The sequence below is a fragment of the Sphaeramia orbicularis genome, chromosome 14, assembly GCF_902148855.1.
Source record: "Sphaeramia orbicularis chromosome 14, fSphaOr1.1, whole genome shotgun sequence".
Classification (NCBI taxonomy): domain Eukaryota; kingdom Metazoa; phylum Chordata; class Actinopteri; order Kurtiformes; family Apogonidae; genus Sphaeramia; species Sphaeramia orbicularis.
Window position 1 is genome coordinate 21294521 of NC_043970.1, and position 27850 is coordinate 21322370.

The 27850-nt window shown below is 39.2% G+C and overlaps 1 protein-coding gene across 1 annotated transcript in view; it reads left to right on the plus strand.

Moving 5' to 3' along the window:
* lars1b (leucyl-tRNA synthetase 1b) overlaps positions 1-27451 on the plus strand; it is a 36005-nt gene extending 8554 nt beyond the window's left edge. The window contains 17 exon segments of the mRNA XM_030154024.1: positions 1594-1659; positions 1856-1938; positions 2955-3093; positions 3206-3418; positions 3672-3729; positions 4139-4202; positions 5306-5489; positions 8779-8869; positions 9067-9207; positions 12563-12703; positions 16190-16300; positions 16474-16584; positions 18112-18135; positions 18137-18217; positions 23255-23350; positions 23586-23718; positions 26327-27451. Coding sequence (XP_030009884.1) covers positions 1594-1659; positions 1856-1938; positions 2955-3093; positions 3206-3418; positions 3672-3729; positions 4139-4202; positions 5306-5489; positions 8779-8869; positions 9067-9207; positions 12563-12703; positions 16190-16300; positions 16474-16584; positions 18112-18135; positions 18137-18217; positions 23255-23350; positions 23586-23718; positions 26327-26532 — 1942 coding nt within the window. The 3' untranslated portion in view covers positions 26533-27451.
* The last annotated feature ends 399 nt before the right edge of the window (positions 27452-27850 follow it).

The following is a 27850-nucleotide window of genomic DNA, read 5'->3' on the forward strand; positions in this document are numbered from 1 at the left end:
ATCAACAACAGATTTTAAGCTTAAACGAATACATCCCCGCCTGAAATATTTTTATTCTATTTTCTTCTTATTTTCAAGTCTATGCAGGAGGTCCTCGGGTTATGAACGAGTTCCGTTCCTACGCTGGCGACATAACCCGAATTTCTGCATAAGTCAGAATTAACCCTTTAATACCCCCGTCCTTAATAGTGGTCGCCATGGTCGACCGACTGAAGCCTAAGGCTTTACCAATGTTCATCGGCGTTTCGCCTTTCTCTGACCTTTTGATGATATCCAGCTTCGTTTCCATCGTAATGGCTTTCCTCTTGGCTGGACCAGCATCGCTAGAAGATCCTGCTTTCTTTTTTGGGGCCATGATGTGAAAAAGGAGGGTGAAAAAGGCGAGGATACCGAGAAAATTACAGAGCACAAACACAGACACTCTACACTATGGGGCTGGAGACAAAACGGCGGACGAGACGCAGGCGTCGTAAAGTCGAAACAGCTTAGGTCGAGTACCGCATAACCCGAGGACCTCCTGTATCTGATATATCCATTTTCTCAACAGTCGGTGGAAAGAACAACTGAAATAAAGTAATGTAAAGAACATAAAAATGAAACAGATCTTGATGCAATGAACATTTGGGAGTGACCATGAAGCTGTGATTGTACATTTTTATAAAATAAAATCAGGCCTTTGGATTATCATATATTGAACCCATTTCTCCCAACATGAAGCAAATAGTTCCAGTCTGTGACATACCAGTGTTTTTTTTTTTCTCGTACACAGTTATTTTCTCCATTTTGTAAATGTCCAATGATATGTCCATGATAGGGCTAGCTTCTCTTGAGTCGACCATTTCCTAGTCACTGTTTTTTTGGGTTTTTTTTTACTGGTGATCATTAACACATTGATTAGATATTTGTCTTTCTTCCCCCACTCTTGTGGTATACACTCAAAGTATAAAGTTTTGATTTTGGTTTTGAATGACACATTTAAAAATCTTCTGTAGGGTATTATGAATGTCTCTCCAACATTGATTAACAGCTTCACAGTTCCACATTATATGGAAATGATTTGCATAGTGGTTTCCGCAATTCCTCCAACAAACAAGGGCAGTTCTGTCATAGTGTGGTTTCTGGCCTGGTATGATAAAGTATCTTATCAAGGTTTTCCACCCAAACTCTCTCCAACTTTGACTTTGTACACCACTTTTAAGTTTCCTCTTCCACCATTGCCTCACTTATGGCAGCCTTCATCCTACAGTAGTTTACGCTGCATGGCCTTCGATAACAAGCCACACTGAAATAATACTTTACCTGCAGTGAAAATACAGTGTGCTGTGCCAAAAATAAGCCAAGCTGAGCCAAACTGAGGTGAGTCAAGCAGATACCATTAGTGGAGAAGCAGCACTAGAGAACCTTTTAAATGGACATCAAATAGATTCCATCCATTCAGGGGACACAGTGTTCCAGGGTGCTATTGTTTGCTAAATGTCAGCACCATGAAACCTTGCAACAAATAAATCAAAATCATTTCTTAGGACGCAGTGTCTGATGCTATTTGAGCTCTGTTTACTTTCATGTTCATACTGCTGCCTGTGTTTCTTTCAGGTATTTGGACTACGGAGATGCAGAGTGGAAGCAGCAGGCCAATGAAGCCCTCAAGTCTTTGGAAACGTACAACACTCACACTGATATATTTAACTTTGTGCAGTGTTTATTGATTCATTCCACTGCTGAAAGCTCAAAACAAATATTTTTAGGCGAAAGTCTGACTTTACAAATAACCCCTGCTTCCTACTGGATCATATGCTTTGGTTTGTCAACATGCACAGAAGGTATCTGATGGTCAATTCTGCTCACTGTTGCACAGATTTTGTGATGAGACCCGAAGAAACTTTGAGGCAACCTTGGCGTGGCTGCAGGAACATGCATGCTCCCGAACCTATGGGCTTGGTGAGTGTTTTCAACTGTTAGTAGAAATACCACATAATTTTGCTGCATCTATCAATGTCTCGATCAAGAACAAGAGCATTTCACACTACGGTCACATTTACTACACTGCAAAATGTGAGCTATATAGTCCTGTGTACGACTGATCAGTTTGGTCTGTAGGTGGAGACAGAGGATTGACAATTGGGCGCCTTGCATCTCTGTTCACACAGGAATAGATGCAGACTGGAGGCCAGATGGCAAACAGTATAAACCAGTCCAGTCTAGGCCTGTCGTTGACTCCTACTAAAAATATCACCCCACACATTTTCAGAATAAAGCACAAAGTCTGACTAATATACCAAAGAAGGGAACTGTTTGCTTTGATTTGAAAGACAATGTTTTCCATGTCTGTTTCTAAAACCTTCTTAGTTTTATTTTACTTTTTTCCCCGCAGACATTAGTCAGCTATTCAGCCAATGTTATCTCTACACTATGTCTGTATGCTTTGTATAGTTATAAAAGCCTTAGAGAAAGTTTTTTTTTCCTCAACTTTTACAAGTATTTCCATGATACAGACAAGTTCTAATGAATCAAAAGGGCTGACGTGTGAATATTGGTTAATTATTTTCCATTTGATTTTTGTTAACATTATGTAATTTACTTTTCACAGATCTCATATTCTTGTTTTAGTTTCTTAATAGAAATGGATTGCTATTCAGACTTGCAGTATTTCTCTTTTTAGCCCTCAAAGTGGTAAAAGAACATTTTTGGTGTAGGAAAGAAATGCTATGAAACACAAAAACAAGAACATAACTCCATTTGAGACTGAAATGGGAATCGGCAGTAATAGTAGTAGTCGTAGTAGCAGTGAGTGAGTAATTTGCTGGAAATTAATGAAAAATGGTTAAATACACTGATTTTAAAAAGTAATATGTATTAAAGGATTTTATATATGCATGCACAGATTGTTGAAATTAGGCTGTAACCTTTTTTGTATGTTTGTGTGTATTTACGTGCTTATCTCCTTGTTACCATAGGAACGCGGCTGCCTTGGGATGAGCAGTGGCTGATTGAGTCTTTATCAGACTCCACTATCTACATGGCATACTACACTGTAGCCCACCTCCTCCAGGGTGGAGTGCTTAATGGACAGGGAGCCTCACCACTGGGCATCAAGTATTTGCACACAACAAATAACACTGACAAACACCACACACAAACACACACAACTATCTAATATATCTCTGTCTGTCTAGCATTTAAAGTTGCTCATTTAACTCTGCCACAGGCCGGAGCAGATGACCAGAGAAGTATGGGACTTTATCTTCTTTAAGACGTCTCCATTCCCGAAGACGAACATCCCCAAAGAGCATCTGCAGAGACTGAGGAGGGAATTTCAATACTGGTATCCTGTAGACGTCCGTGTGTCCGGCAAAGACCTGGTGCCTAATCATTTGTCGTACTACCTGTACAACCATGTAGCCATGTGGCCGAAAGACAGGTGAGAATGCAGACTCAATACAAAACCAGTACATGCAAGGTTGTATTCACAGACTGTTCACAATTATAAGATTATTTTGAATCATGGTCAAAATAAGGATATGATATGTTTTTTGAGGAAATGCATACATGCAAAAGACTTCTTATCAGCTGTTGCTACTGCATTTGCCTTATTTTCACTTATTCTGAAAAGGCGATTAAGTGATGAATAAATGATGGTAATTATGGTCATGGAAATGAACTTTGTTCCGCAGTGGGAAGTGGCCTCAGGCAGTGCGAGCCAATGGACATTTACTGCTCAACTCTGAAAAGGTGTGTCATTAATACATGTCATGAAATATTCATCTTTAAACATTAATATGGATATTATTACCTTAATAAATTAGAGGTTATATTTTGAGGGAGAAAAGGTGCGGTACCTTGCCATGTGGCATGCAAATACTGCCAAATGTAAAATAATGTCTCGCTAGGAATATTCAGTTTTGCAGTTGCCATACAGTATTGTACTGCTCTCTGGCATACAGTTGTAGATTTAACACTGGAGTTGCTGAGCTGTGAAGCTATTAAATTACTTTGTGCTGTCGATTTGTGCTTAATTTGCTTTGGTACCTCTAAACACAGTGAATCACAAGTTTTCTCTGACAGTGCTTTATAATGAACTCATGTGGGTGGCCCTGCTTGAGAGCTTTTAGCTGCTAACATCTGTTTTTGTATTCACCAGATGTCCAAATCAACTGGAAACTTCCTCACTCTGAGCCAAGCCATCGACAAGTTCTCTGCAGACGGTACCCTCTCTTTCCTCTTGATTTACCTCCCTGAGTCTTGGGCCTCATCTTCTATTCTGCCTATTTTCCTCTCCAAAGATTTGCTTTCACTAAAACATGGGAGAATAAGAAAGCGCATGTGGTTTCATGGTGCATAAACCATTATGCACCCACTGAAAGATGAATAGAAAAGGCTCCATCATAATACTCAGCCAGTTGGTTTTGTGCTCACATTGACTGATATGAGCAGTGAATGTGTCACTTAAATTAGACTTTATTTTAATGTAATGAGTATCTGTGTTTACATTGTACAGGTTAATGATATATTAAAATATCTGACACCTTTTGATGATATTAAAGCAAAATAAATGTTCTAATGTGTCATAAACTGCAATGAATTTGCAGGACTGTGGAAAAGGGAACAATCTTATGTATTCAGTCAAATTTAGAGGAACCTGTTTTGCTAAGTTAATGATGTATTAAGATGTGTGAATGTCCATCTGTTTTCCCCTCATTTTAATTGATACTTCTTGTGTACGCTCTTCTTTTCAGAGTAAACTGATCCATCTTCGTGCATGTTTTTTTTTTTTTTGTTTTTTTTGTTTTTTTGTTTTTTTTTTTAATGTATTTTTATGTTCAAACTTAGTTCAATAGTGAATGGAAGCATCTGTCTCTTGGAACCTCTCCTGTTATGGAAGCAAAGAGCTTCATGGGCTGACAGCAGATAGGCACATTATGTTGACTTTCTGAGTTTGAAGTAACATCTGTTGGGTATTTGAAGTTCATTAGGATAGTTTCTTTTTCTTCATTATTATTATTTTTTCATTTACCCTACCTAGTAAAAGAAATCTTGAGTTTGAAAAATGAGAGACTGAACTGAGAACAAAGATAATGATTACACAAGGTTTTTACTTTGGAAAATAACTGCTAAGTGGTTCCTAGTAAACCTTAAAATACTCCCTAGATGGTTGTATTTAGGCAGGGAAGTTCAATTTGAGAGCATCATCTAAAGTAGAGACACGTGCCTGTGTAATGTACTGACACTTTTCTTCATGTAAGCTCTTAAAGATTTGTTGCAAAGCTGTAGCACTAGCTTCTTTTTTAACACATGTTGCATCTTTCAGGTATGCGTCTAGCTCTAGCCGACGCCGGGGATACGGTGGAAGATGCCAACTTTGTGGAGACCATGGCTGACGCTGGAATCCTGCGCCTTTACACCTGGGTGGAGTGGGTGAAGGAGATGATTGCCAACCAGAACAATCTGAGGACAGGACCTATGGATACTTTTAATGACCGAGTCTTTGCCAGGTATGAGGTGGAAAACATTGAGAATGGGTGGTATAGACTAATACCTAAACTGCATGGTTCAGTAAATTGCTTAAAATTCAGCAAAGAGCTGAGAAGGGGAGTGCTGGTGTGTGGACATGACTTTTCAGACCAAAGAAAATACGAGAAAATCACATGACATCTATGCATATGAGGGTCTGAAAGGGTTAGTTTCAAGGTTTTTTTGTTAACATAGGCAAAAGCAAAATTCATTTTATCCACTTAAAAATGTTTGGGATGCATGTATCGGTCCGATACTGAGTGTGTGTAGTAATACTCGTACTCGTAAAAGTGCTCCAATACAAACACACCAATACCACTTGACGGCAGCATGACGTTCACCTCATAGTGCAGCAGGTACGTGGCAGAGGAGCACTTGGTTACAGTCAGACTAATGGCAATGACAATAAAGCACATTTCCAAAAGTAACGAAGAACTGTAATGGTATTATTAAGTATTCATATCGGTACTCTGTATCGGCAAGTAATCAAATGTAAGTACTTGTACTTATACTCGGTCTGGAAAAAAGTGGTATCGATGCATCCCTAAAAAATGTCAATAAATAGTATCTGTATTATGTTATATTATTGATTTAATGTTCTATATTGTATAATATACTATTTCCACTGCTTTACCAGGCTGTGGGACAGTGGCTTGAAGCCCTGAAGACCTCTTCCGAGTCAGCACACTCTCAGCAGCAATTTCACCTGACAGACGGCTGCCCTGATTGGTTAAAATTACTGTTATTGTCAAGGGAGTGTGGTGGCTTTGAATAGGACGATATTACATGCTTTTCCCTGTTGGAAAATGAGCGTGGTTTCACAAACTCCCACTCTGAGCCCATACACCTCTGATTAGAGGGTGCTAAGAATAAGACCCAAATGGTTGATTCTACATGGTTCAGGATAATTTAAAAATGGATGTGACCTGTTGAGCAGTTTCAATCTACAAAATGCAGATTTTTTTAAAATTACATTTTCAAATTTTTATCAGTATTAACTCCTACATTGATCTGAGACCCTAACCCTAACCCCAACATTTAGTTTAAAGTCCAAAAAAGTCAAAATCTACAGATAGACATTTATAATGCTGAAGATAGTGAATGAAGAACCAGAATTTTATGTTTGATTACATTGCTATGTACATCACAGTGAGCTAATGTTTTTCTGCATCTCTGATGAATGTAACGATGCATCCGTCCAGTGAGGGAACCAGGGATTTGTAATAAACATAAATATGGGCTGCAAATAATTGTGCCTTATATTTGTCAAATTAAGATTTTTTTTTTTTTTACTCCTTTAGTTTTTAGTCAGTTCATTACAGCTCAAGCTCAGTATGAACACAGGCAAAAAATATGCATCATGCCAAGCACTGATTTAGAAACCCAGCAAAGCGGAGAAAAAACACAAAGCAGTGATTTCTGAATTTACATGATTGTGATTACTGAACTTCCTCACAACACCGAGACAAAATCTTTGATGTTTTATGTGCTCAGCTTCATCTTTGTAAATGCTGTATACATCAGTTCTTGCCATTCATGTTCACAGCACAGGCTCCAAAAACTTGGAACAGGGGCAATTTAGGGCAAGTAGAGAGATAAAACCCATGATGTGATTAAAACATGTAAAGAGATAAAACCCATGATGTGATTAAAAAACACCATGTCAGATCCTCTCATGCATTGGAGTGCAAATTGGTGGTGCTTGGTCTGCCTTTGCTCCTAATGGACAAAGCCTTAACTGGATGCAGCCTGAGTGCATATCATATTTAAAAACACTGTTTTGTGTGTTTGTTTTTTTTTTAACATCATTACTAATCCTAAATTGCCCTTATCCCAAAGTGTTAGAATTTCAGAGTCAGTAGCCCCTTTTACACAGCACTTCTGTTCCGGGAGTATTTCACCTTTATCCCAAAACTATGTCTGTGTAAATGAAATGGTGGATCATTCGGTCCCACCTCTGTCTCGGCTCTGTAATACCTCTAGAGGTGTCATGATTCCAGAACGCTATGTAAAAGGAACATCTCTTGTTCCAAGGTGTGACGTTTTGATGAAGTATTGCATGAGCGACCCCCGCACCAGTGGGATTTAAACATGAGTGCAGGCTGTGCACATTAAACAAACATATCAACGCAACCAGAAAGATGTGGAACTGGGGAAACGCTGAGATCCATGAGCTGTTGTCACTTCAGGCGGAGGACTCTATCCATGCTGACATTTGTGGAACAGTGTGGAACTCTGTGAGAGGAGAGGTTAGCTATGCTATGCTATGCTGTGCTTGGGCTCGGGGTATTTCTGATGTGCAAGTTATATGTCACACTATACGCTGCGCTGCGTCACTGCCCCTTTGGTTCCGGAACACAAGTTCGCTGTGTGAAAGTCCAGCCTGTCTCACCTCTGTTACTCCTTTGTCTTGGCTGTGGAAATCGGTCAATGGTGGCAAAAAGGTGGGATCACCAACTCACCTTTTTTCCGGGATCCCTGTGTGAAAGTGGCTAGAGTTCAGATCTGAATATCAGGAATGGCCGAATATTTACAAATGCAATGTAAGTGAGCGACCAAATAGACAAACTGTCCGACAACATTTAGAAACTAGAAGCACTCGGAGAGCGCAGACCTCCGCCAAGGCTGATCAGTGGCCCCCCCTGTGGGCCCCCCCACGCCAAGGAGGTTATGTTTTTGCCAGGGTTTGTTTGTTTGTTTGTTTGTTTGTCTGTCTGTTTGTCTGTCCGTTAGTGTGCAACATAACTCAAAAAGTTATGGACAGATTTTGATGAAATTTTCAGGGTTTGTTGGAAATGGGCCCCCCTGTGGGCCCCCCCACCCCCGATCACCACCAAATTTAATCATTTCTTCCTTATCCCATTTCCAAAAAACCCTGAAAATTTCATCAAAATTTTGTCCATAACTTTTTGAGTTATGTTGCACACTAACAGACAGACAAACAAACAAACAAACAAACCCTGGCAAAAACATAACCTCCTTGGCGGAGGTAATCACTGCTTTCTGTTTCATGGGCATCTCCCATTCTGTTCCAAAGCGGGACAGTATCCAAGACGTCGTGAGTAAAAATCAGATGCTATGCTCAGTCCTAACTTTTGAGGCTATTTAACAACTTTATCAGTGTTGTTTCTCTCTTTGTTTTTGTTGTCTGTTGTTTCACCACCTTCTACACACCAAGCTTTTCAGAGCTTTTTGAATTTCCTTGAACTCCCAAGTGGAAGATGAACCTGACTTTTCCCTGTGATTGAAGGGTTTTTGTGTTCTTTCTAGTGAGATGAATGCAGGCATCTTAAAGACTGAACAGCACTATGACAGAATGATGTACAAGGAGGCTCTCAAGAGCGGCTTCTTTGAATTCCAGGTAAAGGTGTGGGGGGGGGTGTCAGAAAAACAGCTGTGTATGACCTCTTGCAGCTTTTTACATTGATACACTGTTCATCATTCTTGAACATTTAATCATATAATGCTGTTGTGTCACCTAATATTCAGTTTAGTATTAGTAATAGTAGTATTTTTGTAATATATAAACATTTAATATTTGGTTTTGCATGTGTGCAGGCAGCCAAAGATAAGTACCGTGAGTTGGCCATTGAGGGCATGCACAGAGACCTTGTTTTCCAGTTCATTGAGAGACAAACTCTGCTGCTGGCCCCCATCTGCCCCCACCTCTGTGAATATACATGGAGTCTGCTGGGCAAGGTAAGTGACCTATTGACTGGTGGGTGCACATGTTCTCTTAACAAATGTTGTACTTGCTGTTGTACTTCATCTTCTTTTCCATGTTTTTTTGTGTGGTTTATCCCCTGTAGGCTTTCAAGGAAAACAAAAATATAAAAGAAACATTAGAATTTTCCATGTTCTTTACATCTGTGAATACACATGGGATCAGTAGGGGGTGGGGTGGTGGGGGGGTGTAGTGGAATAATACACATCATATAGGCTTGCAGTAGCGCCAGTCCCACAGCTCATTTACCTGTGTGAAATGGCCACTAACACACACACTCTCCCTCTGTCAGTGTTCATGTCCACTAGGAGTCTGTCTTTCACACCACAGGCTCTTTTTTTTTTTTCCATCATTCCTTCTGAAGGGAAAAGAAGCACTGTTCCCAACAGCACAGGCAGCGAGAATATTTTTAACACTCGAATTTATGAATATGAAAGAGCGCGGCTCTGCTTGAAATGGGTTTTTCAGTTGTCGCTTAGCAACAACAAAAGCCCCACAACCAGTGTTTTCTCCAATCATGTGTTCAGCACCGCTAACTCGAGAGCTAAGAGGCACTCAGAGGTACACACAGCAATTTAGATTCTCACGCATACCTAGTTATTATGGTTGTATGCCTAGCAGGTTGTGAGGGTGCTGTGACCTCTGGCTGTGTAGTTAATAGGATTGTAAAATACCACTGGGCTCAAAACTTTTGTAGTTTACTTTTTAACTTTAATTCAGTTTTCTATACTTGGTCTCGAACCTCTATATGTTTAGATACAGACTGATGTGTAGCAGGTAGTACAGGTGGCAAAACAAAAACAGCTTTAGTGTATTACGGCTAAAATTTGCTTAGAGGTCTTATGTATGTCTTTGTGCATAAGAAATCAATATAAGTGAATCCCCAAAGGAACTTTGTGTTGGTAAATGCAAGTTATGCAAATTTACAGGATTTCAGTTCTGTTGCAACATGTTGATGATCATATGAACTATGTTTTCAGGTCAAAAATGTCCAGTTTCCTCACAATTAATGCTATATTTTCATGTCACAAATGGCCAAGTTATATTTTAACTGAATTTACCTGAAAAACAAATATTCTATTCTTTTAGGTTCCCGAAGTTTTCTTACAAGATTATATACTACATATCATATGTTTTATTTTTACAGGTTGCAATATGGAGTATGGTGCTGATTCATCCTGCTTATGTTACGCAAATACGTACATTAAGAATGCCACATGTCACTTTTTAAATCAACAGTTTTCTAATAATAAGCATTTTTATAAAGAAATAACAATTCTATATTGTTATTTACTCTTTAGTATGATGATAAACTATACAATAAATAATTCTGATCCTAGTTTTTGCACAGGGATCATTTGTGGAACGGTGACATGGCTGCCGAGCATCAGTATGATGGGATCTGTAACAACCATGTCACATCCGTCCACTGCCACATTTTGTGTTTTTGTGTCAGCTGTTATTGTTTTAGATCCACAATACTAACATTTATGAATAAGAGGAGAATTAGCAATAGTAAGTATATAAGTTTATTACTAATAAAGTTCTGGTACTGACCAGATCATCATGGGTAATGTCACGTCCGTCCACCAGCAAAAGTTTTCACATACACATGCTATTCAAAATCCAATATTTCTGAAAATATAGCTTCCACTGTCAAATAATATCAGTAGTCTGTGCACAAATGTATTAGCATTATTTCAGCACAGTTTTATGCATTTCTTACAACTTTTTTTTTTTTTTTGACAAAAATGGACACTCATTTGACCCCCTAAGTAAATTTTAGTGGATTACAGTAAGAACAGCTTCTACAGCTGTTGATGGTTCACATTTATTATTGGCAAATGCATTTGCAGGAAAAGACAAGGTATCATCATGTGGACAAATAAGATTCCATACATACATACCTCTACTTACAATACAATGCAGAAAAATTTATATTTTGTTATTCATGGACAACACATAGTATTGGGAAGATGCAGATGTTTATAGTATAGACTGTTGGGGTCTGAATATTCAATTCAATTCAACTTTATCCCTGACTCAGTCCAATATAGACAGAGAAACACGATAAAAACAGGGAAAAAAAAGAATCAATTGAAGAGTCACTTTAACAAGACAGCTATACCAGTGCTTCCACATCCTGGACTGGTAGCGAATGGCACTACATCTGATATCAACCAGTGACACAACTACTTGATTGACAGACTTATTCAATCGACATAGGAAATTATACATGAGCTTCCGCAGTGCGGCCTGTAACATGTTTATTCCAGCTGTGACGAGCATCTCACTCGTGCTAGTCCATCACGGCCTCCTAAGAAGCACACAGAAAGCGTCATTATTGAAAGCCCTTCTTAACTAAAGGGAGTGGTAGGAAAATGGAGGATACATAGTTGACAGGGGAGTATCATCCCGGCTGTAAACAAAATGACGTTTCAAGGGATTGATTTGGCTACTAGAAATAAAATTACACATTTTGCTACAGATGAGGCATCTCCTGACGTCCTCAGAGGTTGTGAGGTGGTCATAAAATTAGGTCTGCTTCTCATCTTGACATTCCAATAAAATCAAATTTGTTTAATATCACTGTGAGTTTTTAATTTGGGCTCATTCAAACAGTGAAGGTCAGGGACGTGACAGCCAATTCTTGCATTCTTTCCAGCACTGAACGGAAAGCTGAAAACTCAGAACAAATCTCAAAAGGAATCTAATTGTGGTTCTGGAAATTGTGTCCCTGCAAGTTTCCCTGTCAAAACGCATAAATAACACAATGGGCCTCATGGAAGAAGCACTACTACTAGCAATTTTGCTCCTAAATACCATGTACAAGTGATTTAACAGAACTTGCAATATTAGAATTTGTAAGTGGTCCTGACCTGTTGCAAACAAGTATCGTTTGTGATAAATATTTCTCTAAATGATACCTGTATATTTCATTACTCTCAAGCAGTTTGCAGTCTGAAAACCCTATACACTTGACATTTGACACAGCTGAGGGCTTGAGTAGCACTGATTATGTTAATGTGAGTCATGTACAGCTTTCTGAAGTAATGATCATTTGCTAAATATGATATGGGACACTAAGAGCCTGTTACATTAAAAAAGTAAGAGATAGTTCAGATGAGAATATGAAACTGTTCTTTAATGCGAGTTGCTGTTTTCAGATATGAGAGGGGGGCACACTATAGACTTTGTGAAGGACTTTAGTAAGACCAGTGAAGATTCACACCTCTAGTATAAAGATAATACTTCATATGTATAAAAGTCTATTGTTTTCTGCAAAAAACCCCAACAGTTTTTTCCATTTTCTATGTTTCACCCCAATAGTCTGGTTCTCTGATGAAGGCGTCATGGCCCGTGGCGGGTCCAGTTGACGAGATCCTGATCCGTTCATCTCAGTACCTCATGGAGACGGCGCATGACCTCAGACTGCGACTCAAAGCGTACATGCTACCTCCCAAAAACAAGGTACGATGTGTGTCTGCATTTGCACATGCTTCACTACCCACTTACTTATAAAGGGTTATAAAGTAATTATACAATTATTGATTTCAGAATTGATTGCTCTTTTGTTTTTAATAGTTTCTGTGAAATTCAACACTTGTTTCCATGTGCTGATGAAGTGTAGTAAGTAATTCGGAGGTAGTGATGCATGAGTCTCTCTCCCTCAGGTGGTGTTTATCAGTTTCATGGTTTGGTGCCATAGTTTGATTGGGAGCACAATGAGCCATAAAATAATAAAAGTACACAATAAAAAGTTTCAAAATATCACACAAGAGCTGATATTTAGGAAATTAAAAAGCTTTTAGATTTAATTTTATCAATATAGGCTTGACTAATTCAATCATAACTGAAAAATACTGAAAAATGTAAATAGCTTGACAATTTTATTTTATCTTTGCCATTTATGTGAAGATAGAAATTATTACCCGAATATTTCTCGCCATTCTTTTTAATGTAATTATAAAAAATAAACAGGAAAATTCCACAACACGTTCATTAGTCTTGGATCTAAAGTGGTAAATTTAATTGATTCACATTGGCATCTTAGCCGCTGAGACAACAGAAATGTACATTTAAAAAACAAAAAAAAAACAAAAAAAAAACTGTTGCACAAAATATTTGGGTCCTTGTCACTCTCTCCTCCATGTCTGCCTCATAGCAGTTGTGGTTATTGACATTGTCTCCATCTGTCCTCTTTCTATTCTTCGCCACAGCTTCCAGGATCCTCTTAGATACGGCTGAAAAATGAAAACTGTTGTGTGTTCACAGCAGGGAAGTTTGTCTGTTGTTTAACTGTTCAGCACTTCGATAAGTGGCTGTAGGCAGCAAGGAGACGAGCAAAACAAGTATTGACAAGCCGATATCTCAGACTCCCAGACCATTTCTATCGATCTGCTGCAAATGTTTTGTTACCGTGGAGCCAAAGCCAGGAGATGGATTGATGATGGAAAAAGGGGATAAAGGGAGACAGTAGAGGTAGTCCTTTAAATAATGGTTTTGTACATGGATGTATGTAAAGTGGACTTTGTGGGGAAAATACAACCGTTTCCAAATCGTGTGTAATAAAAAAAGATTAGTCGGTCACTTTAATTAAAAAAAAGAAGTATCTCAGGAACGACTTGAAAGAATGTCTTTAGTAAAAACAGAACTCAAGGATGAACTGAAAAGATATTGATGGCCAAAAGTCAAAGGGTTTAATCGCACTGACCTCATATTGATGTGTCTTAAAAAACAGATTAAAAAACTCTGGAAATCTTCTCTTCGTTAAAAACACTTCAACATACTTATTGGACTGATGTAAAAAAGAGTTTATTGAACATGGGCAGGCCAAATGCAACTCAGACAAATGGCATCAGGGACCAATTGTAAGTTTTAGGGCTCCATGTCTCCCTTTTTTTATAGCCTGTACAAAATATTGTCACTTGGCATCAGAATTGGGTGTTTTTATTTTTTGCTGCCATCCATCTGGAAACTTCTAACCTTATCAGTTGTTTATGTCTTTATTTGACACATCATTGGCTTGTATTGTCACAAATACTCACAATAGAGGCGGTCTTCTGTCATTTTTTCTTGCTGTCTAGCCTTTAACCCTCTGCTAATATCCTAAATAGTTATGATTTTCCCACTGATGGAAAAAATCTTGTTTTCTCGCCACCATACAGCAGCAGTTTTGCAGGAAATGTTTACTTGGTTTTCTCCCTCTGTTACTTTCTGTTGTTAGACCCAAGTACACTCTCTGAGACAGTTCTTTTTTTCCTTATATATGTATTTTTTTAAATTAATAAACGTGTTAATATGTACATAATTATCAATACTTGAAACAAGAGTTAAAACATGATTTTACATATAAAGTGATGATGATGATGATGAACCTAAATCCCACAAAATAAATTTAAGATTAAACTGCATAATGGCTTAATGATTTAATACACCATAAATGCATTTTAATTTATTTTAATCATTCAGATTTGTTAGTCATTTGCAGGTTAACACAATCAACAATGCAACGAAATGCCACAGACAAGAAGAACCAATCAACTCATTATTTACAACACCAGCAAAATAACAAATACAAAATATAAGAAGAACTATAAAAATAGGAAAAGTACAAATATCAACAGAAATTTGACTATAGCAATATAAATTAATAATTTTCCACTACAATATCTCACCATTTTTATAGATACAACATTTCAGGCACATCTTGAGAAATTTTCTTCAAATTTCAAACAAACTTTCATTTGGATCCAATGAGCTGATTAGATTTCTAAACTGTGTCCTCACTAGGGGTGCAATGGTACAGGTAGCCCACCATACGGTCCATATCGCGGTTTTGGACCACTGTTTTGGTTCAGTTTAGGTACATGTTTTTTACATAAAGAGAAAAAAAAATTCTCCCAAAATGATATTTTTGTTTTGTTTGTCAGCAAAAACTGAATTTCACAGTAGGATAAATGTGTCACGGTATTGTATGTGTGTTAGAGTCCTACACCAGGTCGGGTACCCTTGGGTACTTAAAAGTGGGTTACTGTGTAAACAATGTGTTTAAGTGGGTTGGGCCGGGTTGCGGGTCTAATGTATGCTTACGCTGGTACAGGTTGTGGTACTCAGCTTCGCAGTTACGGGCGGGTGCAGGTTTGGAAAAGTGGACCTCTGCTGCTTCTCTGTCCGCTGTCTGCAACCAAAGCGCAGGGCTTCCCCACGCTGTACGCTCACATGCATGTCCAAAGGCAGAGACAGAGAGAGAGGTACAAGCCGCGGCCGTATCTACACTGTGTAGTTACAGCAATAGGTGAGACAGTGGAGTGACTTAAACCTTCATTGGACATTAACTTGTGGGGGCGGGCTTTTCCCTGCCTGGACAGGCACACACACACATACACACACACACACACACACACACACACACACACACACACACAGTGACCTGTAAAGCAGTATATAAAGTGCCAACCAAAATCCTAAACCGAAAAACCGTGGTCCATAAGGGCAGACAGTCCCGTGCAGGTCGTTGGTTTTCAGTTTTCTCCCATACCATTGCATCCCTAGTCCCAAGAGAACTGCATGAGCAGATCATGGTGAAAGGATAGTCTACACATCAGATTGAAATGATGATTGTTATTAACTCCTTCACCACAGTAAAGCCACAAAGTCATGTATATGAAGTCAGAATGTTTGTGAAGTCTTCTGCCAGTGTGATACATGTATTGAGGACTGTAATCTAATTTCCAGTGTGAATGTACAGCGCTGTGGTGGAATGAGCGTAAAATAAGTTGAACTTGTAAGGTCATCTTAGTAGAACTGACGCTGTTCTATCAAATAATCTGTACAGATTTCTACATCCCTGTTCTCTCACCTGTACTCGTAGTAAAAGTCTTGCTGTCATGTCTTCCTGAAATATTGATAAATAATATTTGTCTGGAATAATCTTTTTTTTTTGTCTTTTAATAGAAGGGTGACTCAAAGCCCCCAGCAAAGCCCTCTCACTGCATGATCTATGTAGCAAAGAGCTACCCTCCATGGCAACACAGTGCCTTATCCCTGCTCGGCAAACACTACAAGGTAACACGGCCACCCAGTCAGGTTACATGTAGATCTAGAATAGAACATCTTTCATACTTTGAGGTTAGGTTTAAATTGAGTTGACTTGGTGCAAATTCCTGTGATTTCAATGTCCATTATATCTGTATATATGCCTTGTTGTGTATTTTTCCCCTTTTGTCTTGTCCATCCAGAGCAACAACGGAGTCCTTCCCGACAACAAGGTGATAGCAAGTGAGTTGGGAGCACTGCCAGAACTGAAGAAGTACATGAAGAGAGTAATGCCCTTTGTAGCCATGATCAAGGTAATCTCACAGTGAAGGTGTGGCAGTATTATAAATGCATGTTTACATATATCACATATATTATACACACACAAACAACAACTGGAAACCAAAACCATCTACTGATCTAAAATGCTTAATACCTGTTGATCCACTAATCCTATCAATACATGTAAATAATTGATGTACAGTTTGTCATCTTTTCATGGTCATCAGATATGACCCATTTGGACGTTCAGAGGCTCCGTAGTTACTGTGGAAACACGTCATCATCTACAACATTGATTCATCAGTAAACCCATGGAGTTGGATCAGTGACAGTGGATGGAGACATTTGTTTTTACATTCAGTTATTTATATCTTTGCTGAAAAAGTCGCTTTTTTTCATTTAATAATAATAGCTCTCAACTTTAATCCAAGCTTTAATGAACATCTACATGATCATTGAATTAAATACAAGAAAATACATGATTTTCACCGAAAAACCACAAAGTACAGAGGATGATATTAAAATAAAAGGTGATAAATAATTTAAGAAAGGGGAATTTTAGATAAAAATTCATTTGGGAACTGCCTCAAAAGTAGCACTGGGTCTTTATGGGTTAAAACTTCTTTAAAAGTAAAGAGGGATATTTGTTTCAGTGTAGGTATACTGTCAAACATATTTTTTTCCCTGCCAGTTTCCATACTGCTCTGACTGCTCTGATAGGTTTTGAAATCTTGTCAGCTAAAATCATCAACTGATTGGAGTTTGCATCTGTGAGATTTGCTTTCCTGTTTTTCTTTGTGTTGAACAAAAGTGTTGCCATTATGAGAAAACGGCTTCAACAGGAGAATTACATTGAAGTTTACTGCTCAGCACTTATTGCTCAGTGTTTATTGATTTGAACGCTTCAATTTTCACTTCTCTCAGGCTGTCTCTTTTTGTCCTGTGTTTGTTCACCATCTTAAAAACAATATAGTTTAACCATAATCTCTGAGGTTTTAGAAGCTATTCTTTCATATTTCTATGGGTGGATCATGTCAAATTGGTGGTAATTTTAAAACTAACAGATGAATTGGTCCTATTCATTTTCTTTTCCATCCAGCCTTGTGATCCAGTACATGATGACATACAAAACTGGTAAAATTCCAATAAATTAACAAGTATTTTTGCATTGTATTACTTCTTTTGAATGAAATTACATATATACACAAACTTGGGGTCAAGTTGCTGCTAAGTGATCAGAACCATAAAGCCTGTCATGGGAGCTCACAGCTTGTTCAGCTGTTGCTGTTTCACTGCAGTGATCAAAAGGAATGAAACTAATAAATAGTCATGATGAGCTTTGTTTTTCTCCATGATTTGTGTCTTCAAGCTGGTCTGTGTGCTTTCAAGTTGTTTTCTCTCTCCCAGCTCTCTGTGTTTGATGGTTTGTTTTGGCATCTTTAGTTCAGAAAGCCCTTCTCTTTTCCATAATCTCTCAGTGGTAGCATCCGCATGACAATGATCTTTCTCTGTAATGGTGAATTTTAGAGTAAAACATGCCGCTCTTTTTTGTTTCGTAGGAGAACCTGGAGAAGAATGGGGCCCAGAGTTTTGGATCTGGAGCTGGAGTTTGATGAGCGGGCTGTGCTGATGGAGAACCTTGTCTACCTGACTAATTCTCTGGAGGTATTTCACATCACCTAGTGTCACCTACATGTTTTAGTCAGTGGCAATATCTATGAATGAATAGAGGAGGGTATACTTTTTAGGGATTAAAAACTTCTTAAAGTGTCTGTGTAAAGTGGTAATAGATGTGTTTTGTCTTGGCCACAGGACAAAACAATGTATTATGAATGCATCACTCTCATTTGAATAGTTAAAAATAACATGGATGTAAAATTAGGTTTCAGAACTGCTCAGAGACACTGTGAGTGTGGTTTGTGTCTGAATAGGCCACTCCCCATCACTGAAACCACACCCACACACAAGTGTACTCCCACTTCTCAACTGGTAAATACGAGGGGTGTAACGGTGCACTTGTTTGTACCAAACCGTTTCAGTTTGGAGCCATAGATATAGTACAGAGATGTACCGAACAAATACATGTAACCTTTGTGAAGAACGCAAACACTCGCCTTAAGTTTCCACACGAACCTTGTGCTGCTGCTGAATTCTCTGCGCCACTGCAAAAAAAACAAACACTTTGTTCTGAAGCTGGAGCAACGAAAAAGTGGGGGTAGACATGACAACACAGAGTATAACAGAGGCACAGAAGCCTGGTCAGACGTTCGAAGTGCGTCAAACGCCCCCACAAAGTCAGACGTATTTGAGGCGGACTCAAAGCGGATGTCCGCCAGACACGTCCACGCAAAGCTCAATTTTTACAACTGCACAGACTCCACTTACACGTACTCAGTGTCACACAATGTAAGATGATGTAAATGTAGGAAATTGTCACAAGAAATGTAGGAAATTGGTACTCTTGACTAGGAAACCTCAAACGTCTGCGGACAGTACATGTGGAGTCCACGCTGTTCACAGTACACGCACAGTGCACCCGAATCTACTGGAGCCTTAAGTTTCACTTTCGGTTTCCAGTAGTTACAGAGTGCGCCCCCCCCAATACCCTGTAAACCCCCCATCCCCCCACTGGTCTCTTTCACTGTACCAAAAACATATCGAAATGTATCAAACCAAAGACCCCTGTGCCGAAAACGTACCAAACTGAAATTTTTCTGTAGTTTTACACCCCAAGGAAATACATAGAATGAAACACAATAACAAACTAGAAAAGTTTGTTGTTCCTTGTGCCAGTATCAACATTTCCTGAAATTTTCATCCAAATCCGTCCATAACTTCTTGAGTTATCTTGCACACGGACAGACAGACAGACAGACAAACCAACGCCAGCAAAAACATAACTTCCTTGGCAGAGGTAATGACAGAAACACTGTATCTATGAGAATTAAGTATTTATATCATGTTTTGTTTAGAGCTGGCGGTATTCTAATTTTAAGGTGAAATATTTCAACGCTGGCTGCTTCACCATTGGTGAAAATGTCACGACTAACTTGCAGCTACTTAGCTCAAGCTTCCATCAGGTGTATCACCATGAGCCAATCGTATTAGTTCTTTGAGATCATAGAACACTTTGCTAACATTTACGGCAGTTGGTCTTGTGGTTGAGAACAGGGCTTTGGGAGAGATTAGTTTGATCGTTGAAGAACCTGGAGATTTCTACATTTTGAGTTTGATGATACAAAGAAGAAATGAAGTACAAAAAGCATGTGTGTTTTGTCCGTAGTTCAGCTTCATGACTGACTGTACAGCTGCTGTAAATACAGTAGACCTCACCTACCGCAACACCTCAAACAGTCATATGTCACAAAATAATCATTTGCTATTGATGGTAGATCTTATCAGGTGGCATTGTAATTTGCCTGTCTATGGATAAGATGTTAATGATCATTACAAACATCATCTGATTGTTATGGAACCAACAGTTTTCACATAGTAGATGTTTATTAAGGGAACAGAGCCGTTTCTCCCACTGGACTCAGACAGAGTGGAGGTTGGTCTCCCTTCGTGGATGTGATTACAGCTAGCCTTCATAATACAAGCTTTGTAGAGACAGTGTGATGATGACTAAAAAAATATACTATAATTAATGGATTCATTTGTTCTGTCTGTCTCTCCTATCTATGATTGTTTGCTGGACATAAGCAAAACTGTAAGAAACAGTGCATGTAACAATATGTCCACTATGACTGTGTCTTCAGCAGATATAAGTGAACTTTATTTGGATTGTTCTCGTCTCTGCAGTGCTCCAAACTGTAACAGGCATTTACCGTCTGTGGTTTTTCCTCAATAAAAATATCTCCACTTTTAAAGCCGGGTTTCACCGCCTCTGCAGAACTCAGCTGAGACAACCCTGAGCTCAGCTGTCAGTCAAGAAAGCCGCTAATACTTTTGTCTGCGCGGAAGCTTAGACAAAAAGTAAACCCAAGCCTCAAAGATACTTGTGAAACCAGCACAGCTTTTAAACCAGCAAAAAAAAAAACTGTACAGAAAGCACGTCAAACTAATACTCAGAATCCAGTTCCCGTGTTTCAATAGATAATAATACTTTGAGGCCGCACAAAAGGCAGAATGACACCGAATAATGCTGTATCATGTATAGCTGCTAGTATTTGATGTATTACCTACTGTAACACTTGAATGAGATTCGACCAGTGTGAAGTGATACTCTGCTATAAAACTGTCTGCACAATATCCCCAGCTGAAAGTTTAAAGCTTCCCTATCCATGTGGATGGAGAACATAAACTGAATGTAGCTGCACTTGTAATTTGAGTTTCTTCTGCACAACTTTTCCCCCGAGGGGAAATGTTTGACTGCTGAGATTATTTGTAAACAGTGAATTCAAGCCACTGTCCAATAACCAGTGAGTTGGTGGTTCAAATCCTGTTCCATCCTAGCCATGTGCTGTTGTGTCCTCTGGCAAGACATTTCACCCACTTTACCTCCAGTGTCACTCACACTGATGTATGAATGTGAATGAATATTTGGTGGTGGTCACAGAGGCCATTGACACATATTGGTTGCTATAGCGACAGATGTAGTGATGTAGCTTACCACAACTAGTGTGTGACTTGTGGAGTGAATGAATTATGGATTCAGTTTAAAGCGTTGTGAGTGCCTAAAAAAGTGCTTATAAATCCAGTTATTGTTGTTATATTATCCCGCCTCCAAAAGGGAGGCTAGGGGTATTGTTTTTGGTTCGGTTTGTTTGTTTGTCAACACTTAAGCAGCAAAACTACTGGTTCAGTTCATTCCAAATTGGGTTTATAGATTGTCAGCGACCCAGAATAGATCTCATTATATTTTGGAAAAAGTAGGTCAAAGTTACATTTTTTTATGATTTTTAAAATCTTCCCATTTACTTATAGTGGGCGAAATACGTGGGAGGAGCGGGGTTTGTTGTGCCCGGCACCACTTGTTGTTATAGGAGGCTCTGAACCTCAAACCGGCCGAAGTGTTCACATTGAAAATCAGAGGGTTCAGGAACCGAAAATTAGTTTCCCAACAGGCACCAAGTAAACCTTGGTTTTTCTAAGCGAACTGTGACGACATGAGTAGACGTCACCAGGTCGATCTGGGCCGGAAGCAAAAAAATAAACAACCAAGAAAACGTGAGTGTGGAAAATGGCAGAGAAACCGAGTTGTAATCTTCTGTGTTGCATTAAATAAAATCCGTCTTTTGAGAGTTCTGCGTCATCTTTATTGCCACTCGTACATTTACTTGCTGACATGCGTTTTTTTTTCCTACAAACAATCCCATCATGCTTCATTCCTACTACATCTACAGTAAGTGTCGAGGGACAAAACAGTAGCAATATGGCATGTCCCTTTTTTTGGATGGTGAAGCAACACTCTCTGTCGATGACATGTCATGAGCTCGCATAATGGTATGAACGTGGGCCGTTCATGGGCAAGCACTTTGGTTTCCAGGGTAACTGGTGCAGGAACCGGCTCCGACACCAGGCTGGCCGGTCTGAAAACAGCTAGAGAGGGTTAGTTTGAGTTCTTGTAATTTAGAATATTTTCATCACTTCTTCAGCATCATACAGCTGACCTAAAGCCCAAGAACTGAAGCCCTGAAGTGTTATTAAAGTTACCAAAGTTCCATGACAAAAAGACCAATTCCTCACCCTGTGTTTTAATACACTGTTTTGGATTAAAAACAAAGTAATGCAATAACACACGATAAACAAAAAGAATTGATCAGTGCAGCAGTTTTATGACGTAAAATGACTGCATGTGTGTGTCTGGTGGTTCATGAGGTTTGGGTGAATCTGACTGAAGGACAAGTGGATAGAACACCTCTGATTAGAGGCAGTAACAATGATTTCATTTTATTGAATATTTTTTTAATAGAAATTTGATTACGTAGAGTTGTGTTAAAACAGATTTTAAAACAGGAAGTGGGGAGATGATCTGTTTTTACCATGAAAATACTTGCTGATCTGGCCTGCTCCACTAGCAGGCTCAGGAACTCTTTCATCCCCCTGGCCATCAGACTGTACAACTCATCACTGAGTGGTCGGAGGGGGGGTCTCGGTCTCAGTCATGACCACATTAGGACTGATCCAATGAGACTTTAAAATATCCAAGCACCTTATGTAGTTGGACTACACCCACTTTCCAAACCACCGTAGAACACTTAAATCACTGTTTCACTTTATATCACTACTACACTTTATATAATTGTTTCACCTTATATCAATGCCCTGAAATGTGTAAATACAATCAGAAGTCTTTATTTACAGTATTGTACAGGAAGCCCTTTTAGAGCAGTTCTTTAGCAAGTGTCTTTTAGAGTATATATACTAACCTTAATGTCAACCTGGCTACTAGCCCATCGTTGTGTTGTGTTGTGTTGTGTTTTGGTCTGTTTGTTTTTGGGGTTTTTTTGTCTTCTTGTGCTGTATGTAAAGCTGCTGAATACTTGAATTTCCCTCAGGATCAATAAAGTATCCATCTATCTATCTAAAATGCAGAATTTCCATATTTGTCGATTTAAAGTGTTGTATTATCACTTTAAAGACCAGTGTGAAGTTTCAGTTGAACTCAGCCAGTGTTTGGCATTGTGCATCACCACCTGTCGACACACCTATATGTGAACTGGACTAATTGTTGTTTTTGTCGTCATTTCTCACGTACAGCTGGAGCAGATCGACATCCTGTTTGCATCCGAGGCTGATGACAAAGTAAAAGAGGACTGTTGCCCAGGGAAACCGTTCTGTGTTTTCAGATCAGAGGTATATTTATTTGTGTCAGCTGCTCTAAAAGGAGGCTGTTTTTATAAATGTGTACGTGTCTTTATCAGACACACAGTTAGACGTTTTGAAGTATTTATTACATTTGCATTTGATGTGTGTATGTGTGGTTTTGTCTGTTGCATCTTTCTGCTGCTGTGTTGGTCTTTACCTGATCTGAAAAATGATCCTTCAAACCCTAAAAACAGACATTTATGTTGTGCCTTTGTCTTTCCAGCCTGGAGTGTGTGTGTCCCTCATCAACCCCCAGCCGTCTAACGGCCTGTTTTCTACAAAGGTTGACATCCGTCAGGGGGACAGCAGAGACAGCGTCATCCGTAGGCTAGCCAAGGTCAACAGACTCATTAAAGGTTAGTAAGCACAATGAATAAACTGTAGTTTCATAAGCCTTATTTGGAAGCCTAATGTCAGTCTGCTGGCATCCAAGAAGGAAAATTTAATCTATAATAGAGGGAAAAAATGTAAGATGTGAAGGTAGGGTAGGAAATGAAGGCAGAACAAAGTTGGAACATTAAAGATGTAAAAAAAATAATAATAATTGTACATCCTATCATATATCATGCTACTCTGTGCTGCAGATGTAAAAGGATGACATGCCTCGGATGCCAGTGGTCTCCCTATTTTCTGATTTGTTTGCGCACTAAAAATAATTGCCACCATATTAGAGCCAGGCAGCATGAAATGTAGATCCAATATTTAGAACCAGTTTACATTTGCAATAAAAATGAAAAACGTGGTGTCAAAATTATGAGTAACACAACTCCAACACCAAAGTTTGATGAAATCCTTTCAGTATATATTTAATTAAAACAGAACTTTTGAACATTATCTTGAAGAGAGCAGGGAACTCCCAGCAGCATTTCTGCTTCTTTGAATTTCTTTGTTCTATTAAATTAATAAACAAAATAGGTCCTTTTTATTAAGGAAGTATAAAAGAGTATGAATAAATAGAATTAGAAAAAGCTTAATGTACACTGAAATTTAGGTGCAGAAAGCAGAGTTACTCAACTCACCACTACACATTTTTAATGTATTTTTGTCATTGGATAACAAAAACAAAGGCTGACATGATTGGTCTTAGTGCTCATGCACAACAAATCCACTGTTCCATCATTATTTTGATGCTAATAAACACAAACGAGTTCAGTTATGTCATGGAACATGCTTCCATAGTAACCATGAATGTAATGACACGTGAAATCCATGTTAGTGAAGAGATTCAAGCCAAATCCATGTCTCGTACACAAATGTGGCAGAAGCTCGCCCAGACACTGTCATGCTACCAGGCACTCTATCATTTCAACCTGGGCTGTGATGTCCTGGTCACTAACCCCTTTCAGCAGACATCAGTCTACGTTCACACTGCAGGCTTTAATGCCCAATTCTGATTTATTGCTCAATTCCGATTTTTTTTTTTTGTGTGTGCTCATTCATATTACATATTAAATGCGACTTCTGTCAGTCTTGAGTGTGAACTGAATGCGACCCTGAAGTGACCCGCATGCGCAAAAGAGGCTTGGACGTAATTAGGAATGAGGAAATACGCCATATCACGTGACATATCTGGAAGGCTGTGCCATTTTGAACTGACAAGCTATCGGTTGTTATGGGCAACAGCATAGTACCGACGTGCAGGAAAGAGCCGTATGAATCAAAATTTCAGATTTTAAAAAATGGATAAGGTGGTGGCGAAAACAAGGGTCCCTATAGAGAGAACCTGAACACCACTAAGCAAAGGTATTTGGAGAAGATCAGAGACATGAAGGATATAGACCCATATGAGCTACTGGTTTTCACCGCTGTCCAACTGGTCCCTGCCACCCTGTACCTATGTGCCGTTGGTTAACTATCTCATTATCTATCTTGGGCATAAGTTACTACACAGTGGAATAATTCAAAAGCCTCCAGTCCCTTGACAGCTATGAATAGTTCTGCTGTGGCTGGGTTCAAAGTTTGGAGATCTACACGTCTGATGACTGTGAAAACACTGTGGTGCTAAAGGTCACCCCGTGGACAGTGACATGTTTACGTGTGTATGGGAACTGTAAATGCGCTAAACTAGTTGGAAATTAAAAATAACTTACCTCCGGGTCTCTACGTTTGCTGTGTCAATGACGGGAGCAACTGGAAAGGTTGGATAAACGCGGCCTGACCATTCAGTTTGCGGCCGCATTTTAAAAAATCCGATATGTATCCGATTCAGTATCACATTTAAAAGTGGCCCAAATCTGATTTGAAAAGATCAGATTCCATGGGACTTGCGCTGTTCACACTGTCATGAAAGAATCTGACCTGAGTTACACAGAGGGGAAAAAATGGGATTTGGGCCACATTTTCCTGCAGTTTGAATGTAGCCTAAGATGACACATTACTGTCCAGTGTTGGATCGTGTCTCTAGGACAATGGCGGAGTGTAAAGCTTACAGCTGCACAAACAAGTGCTTTCCACTCAACCTGCTCACGGACTGCTGCATATTTACTCGCACTTGATCAAACATTGTTTACAGCCAATCGTCACTTACGGCCGGCAATGGCTGCTCCCATAGGTTCTGCCCCTACACGTAATTCACATAATAAAAAGGCCTAGAGTGGTGCATTTATGGCATTTTTTTTTTTTTTACTGAATTTGTGCCTCTCTTGCTTATAAGTAATACATAAAACACAACTAATGTCGTAAGCAGGATCCGTACAGGTACACTTTAAGAAGCAGATGGATAAAAACATGTAAAGCAGAATAGTACTGACATGCATAAGCTTAGATCAGACTAATGTGTGGGTGTGAGAACTGGTTTATTCAAGATGCTGTTTTTTTTTTCACCTTTCCTTTTGCCATTTAACTCTGACTTCATCACTCTTCCTCCCCTTTGTCTCTTCTCTTGTATTTCCTCCAAATTGCCCCCCCCCCCCCCCCCCCCCCCCCCCCCCCCTCCTCCTCCCCCTTCACCTCTCCCCCGCCCAGATTTGTCCAGAGTGAAGCTGATGAGGTACGAGGACCCCGTGCTGGGGCCTCGCCGGGTGCCCGTCTTGGGACAGGAGGAGCAGGGCAAACTGCCCATTTCCAACAAATCTGTCTTCAGCATCAATCTGGAGGAGAAGAAAATCACTCTGGCTGACAACGGCCTCACGGTGGATGTTGGGGACACTTTGGTTTACCTGGTTCATTAGAGTTAACATCCAGATACACACAGAGGCATAGCAGGGCAGTTCAGCGGTGAATAAGGTGTAAAATGTTGAAATATATCATGACATTTTGCGAGAAAATGGGTTATTTTGACACTGCTAATAATTCCTTCTTTTACAGTATTTGCTGTATATATGTTCATTATTATAGTCAGTAAGCGGTGGAAAGGAAGCGTGAACGTATGTTTTTTATTATTTATGTTCCTATACCCACACCATCTGCTACTGCGTGTGGTGTTAGATTGGACAGATATACGGCTCCACACTGTTTTGCACCTTTTCACTGCTGAATGCACCCACAGGAAATATGTGAAGCTAATGGGACCTGAAAAGTTTTGACTATTTTTTTTTCCACTGCAGGCTGTCACAGTCGCAGTACATTCAGGCCTAGGTTTGGTATGAGAAGGCTGGGTTTTCATTAAATAAATCAGGGTATTTAGCAGTAAAACGTATTCTTATTCATGTTACGGTTGTATGGTAGAACAGCATAACCCACATACAATTCCTTTTCACCGTTTGTCAGGTTTGATTGTACGTCAGTCTTCTTCCTGTGTCACAGCGCACACAATAAATGAGATGTCTTTATAAGATAACTTTAAATAAAGTTCTGAGGAAAGGCATAAACAAACATCTGCGATTATTCTGCTTTATCACTGTCCGACATTGCATTTTTTTTTATTACATTATGAGACCGCACACATATCTTGTTGTTTTCATATAGATGGTAATGTGTCTGCTGTGTTGTTTTATATGTCGAAGGTGAGCCATATATATTGTTCCCTCCTGTTTTGTCAGACAGGCCTGTCAGACAGCAATTCTTATTTTCTAGCAGGGGACGACGCTTGTCTGACTTGTGTTTTTTCTTCTTTTTTTCAGAGAAATAACTAAACCTTTGAAATATTCACACTTGGTTGTTGTGTCTTGTCTCCTTGCTGCATGGTGTTATTTCTTCTGAGGACATAAATATGCTAAGCGTTCCCCATAAGAATACGATTCATCTCAGACTTGTCATGGTTTTGGAGGGGGGGTCGCGAGATCTTTGCCCCTGTAGTGCAAAGTACCTTACATCATGCAGCAATAGCACTTTTCTGATGAATGTGTGAAAAGTATAGGTGCAGTGGGGTAAAAGTTCAGCATCCAGACTCCTGCAGGCAGGAGTTACTTCAACGACACAAGGATAACACAGAAGAAGTAGAATAAATTAAAGTGAATAAATAAAATATTAGCCAAACCAAATTATTGCTCATTATCATTCAGGGTTAGATACATTTAATCTGAATAATTGTGCTAAGAGCTGAATCTT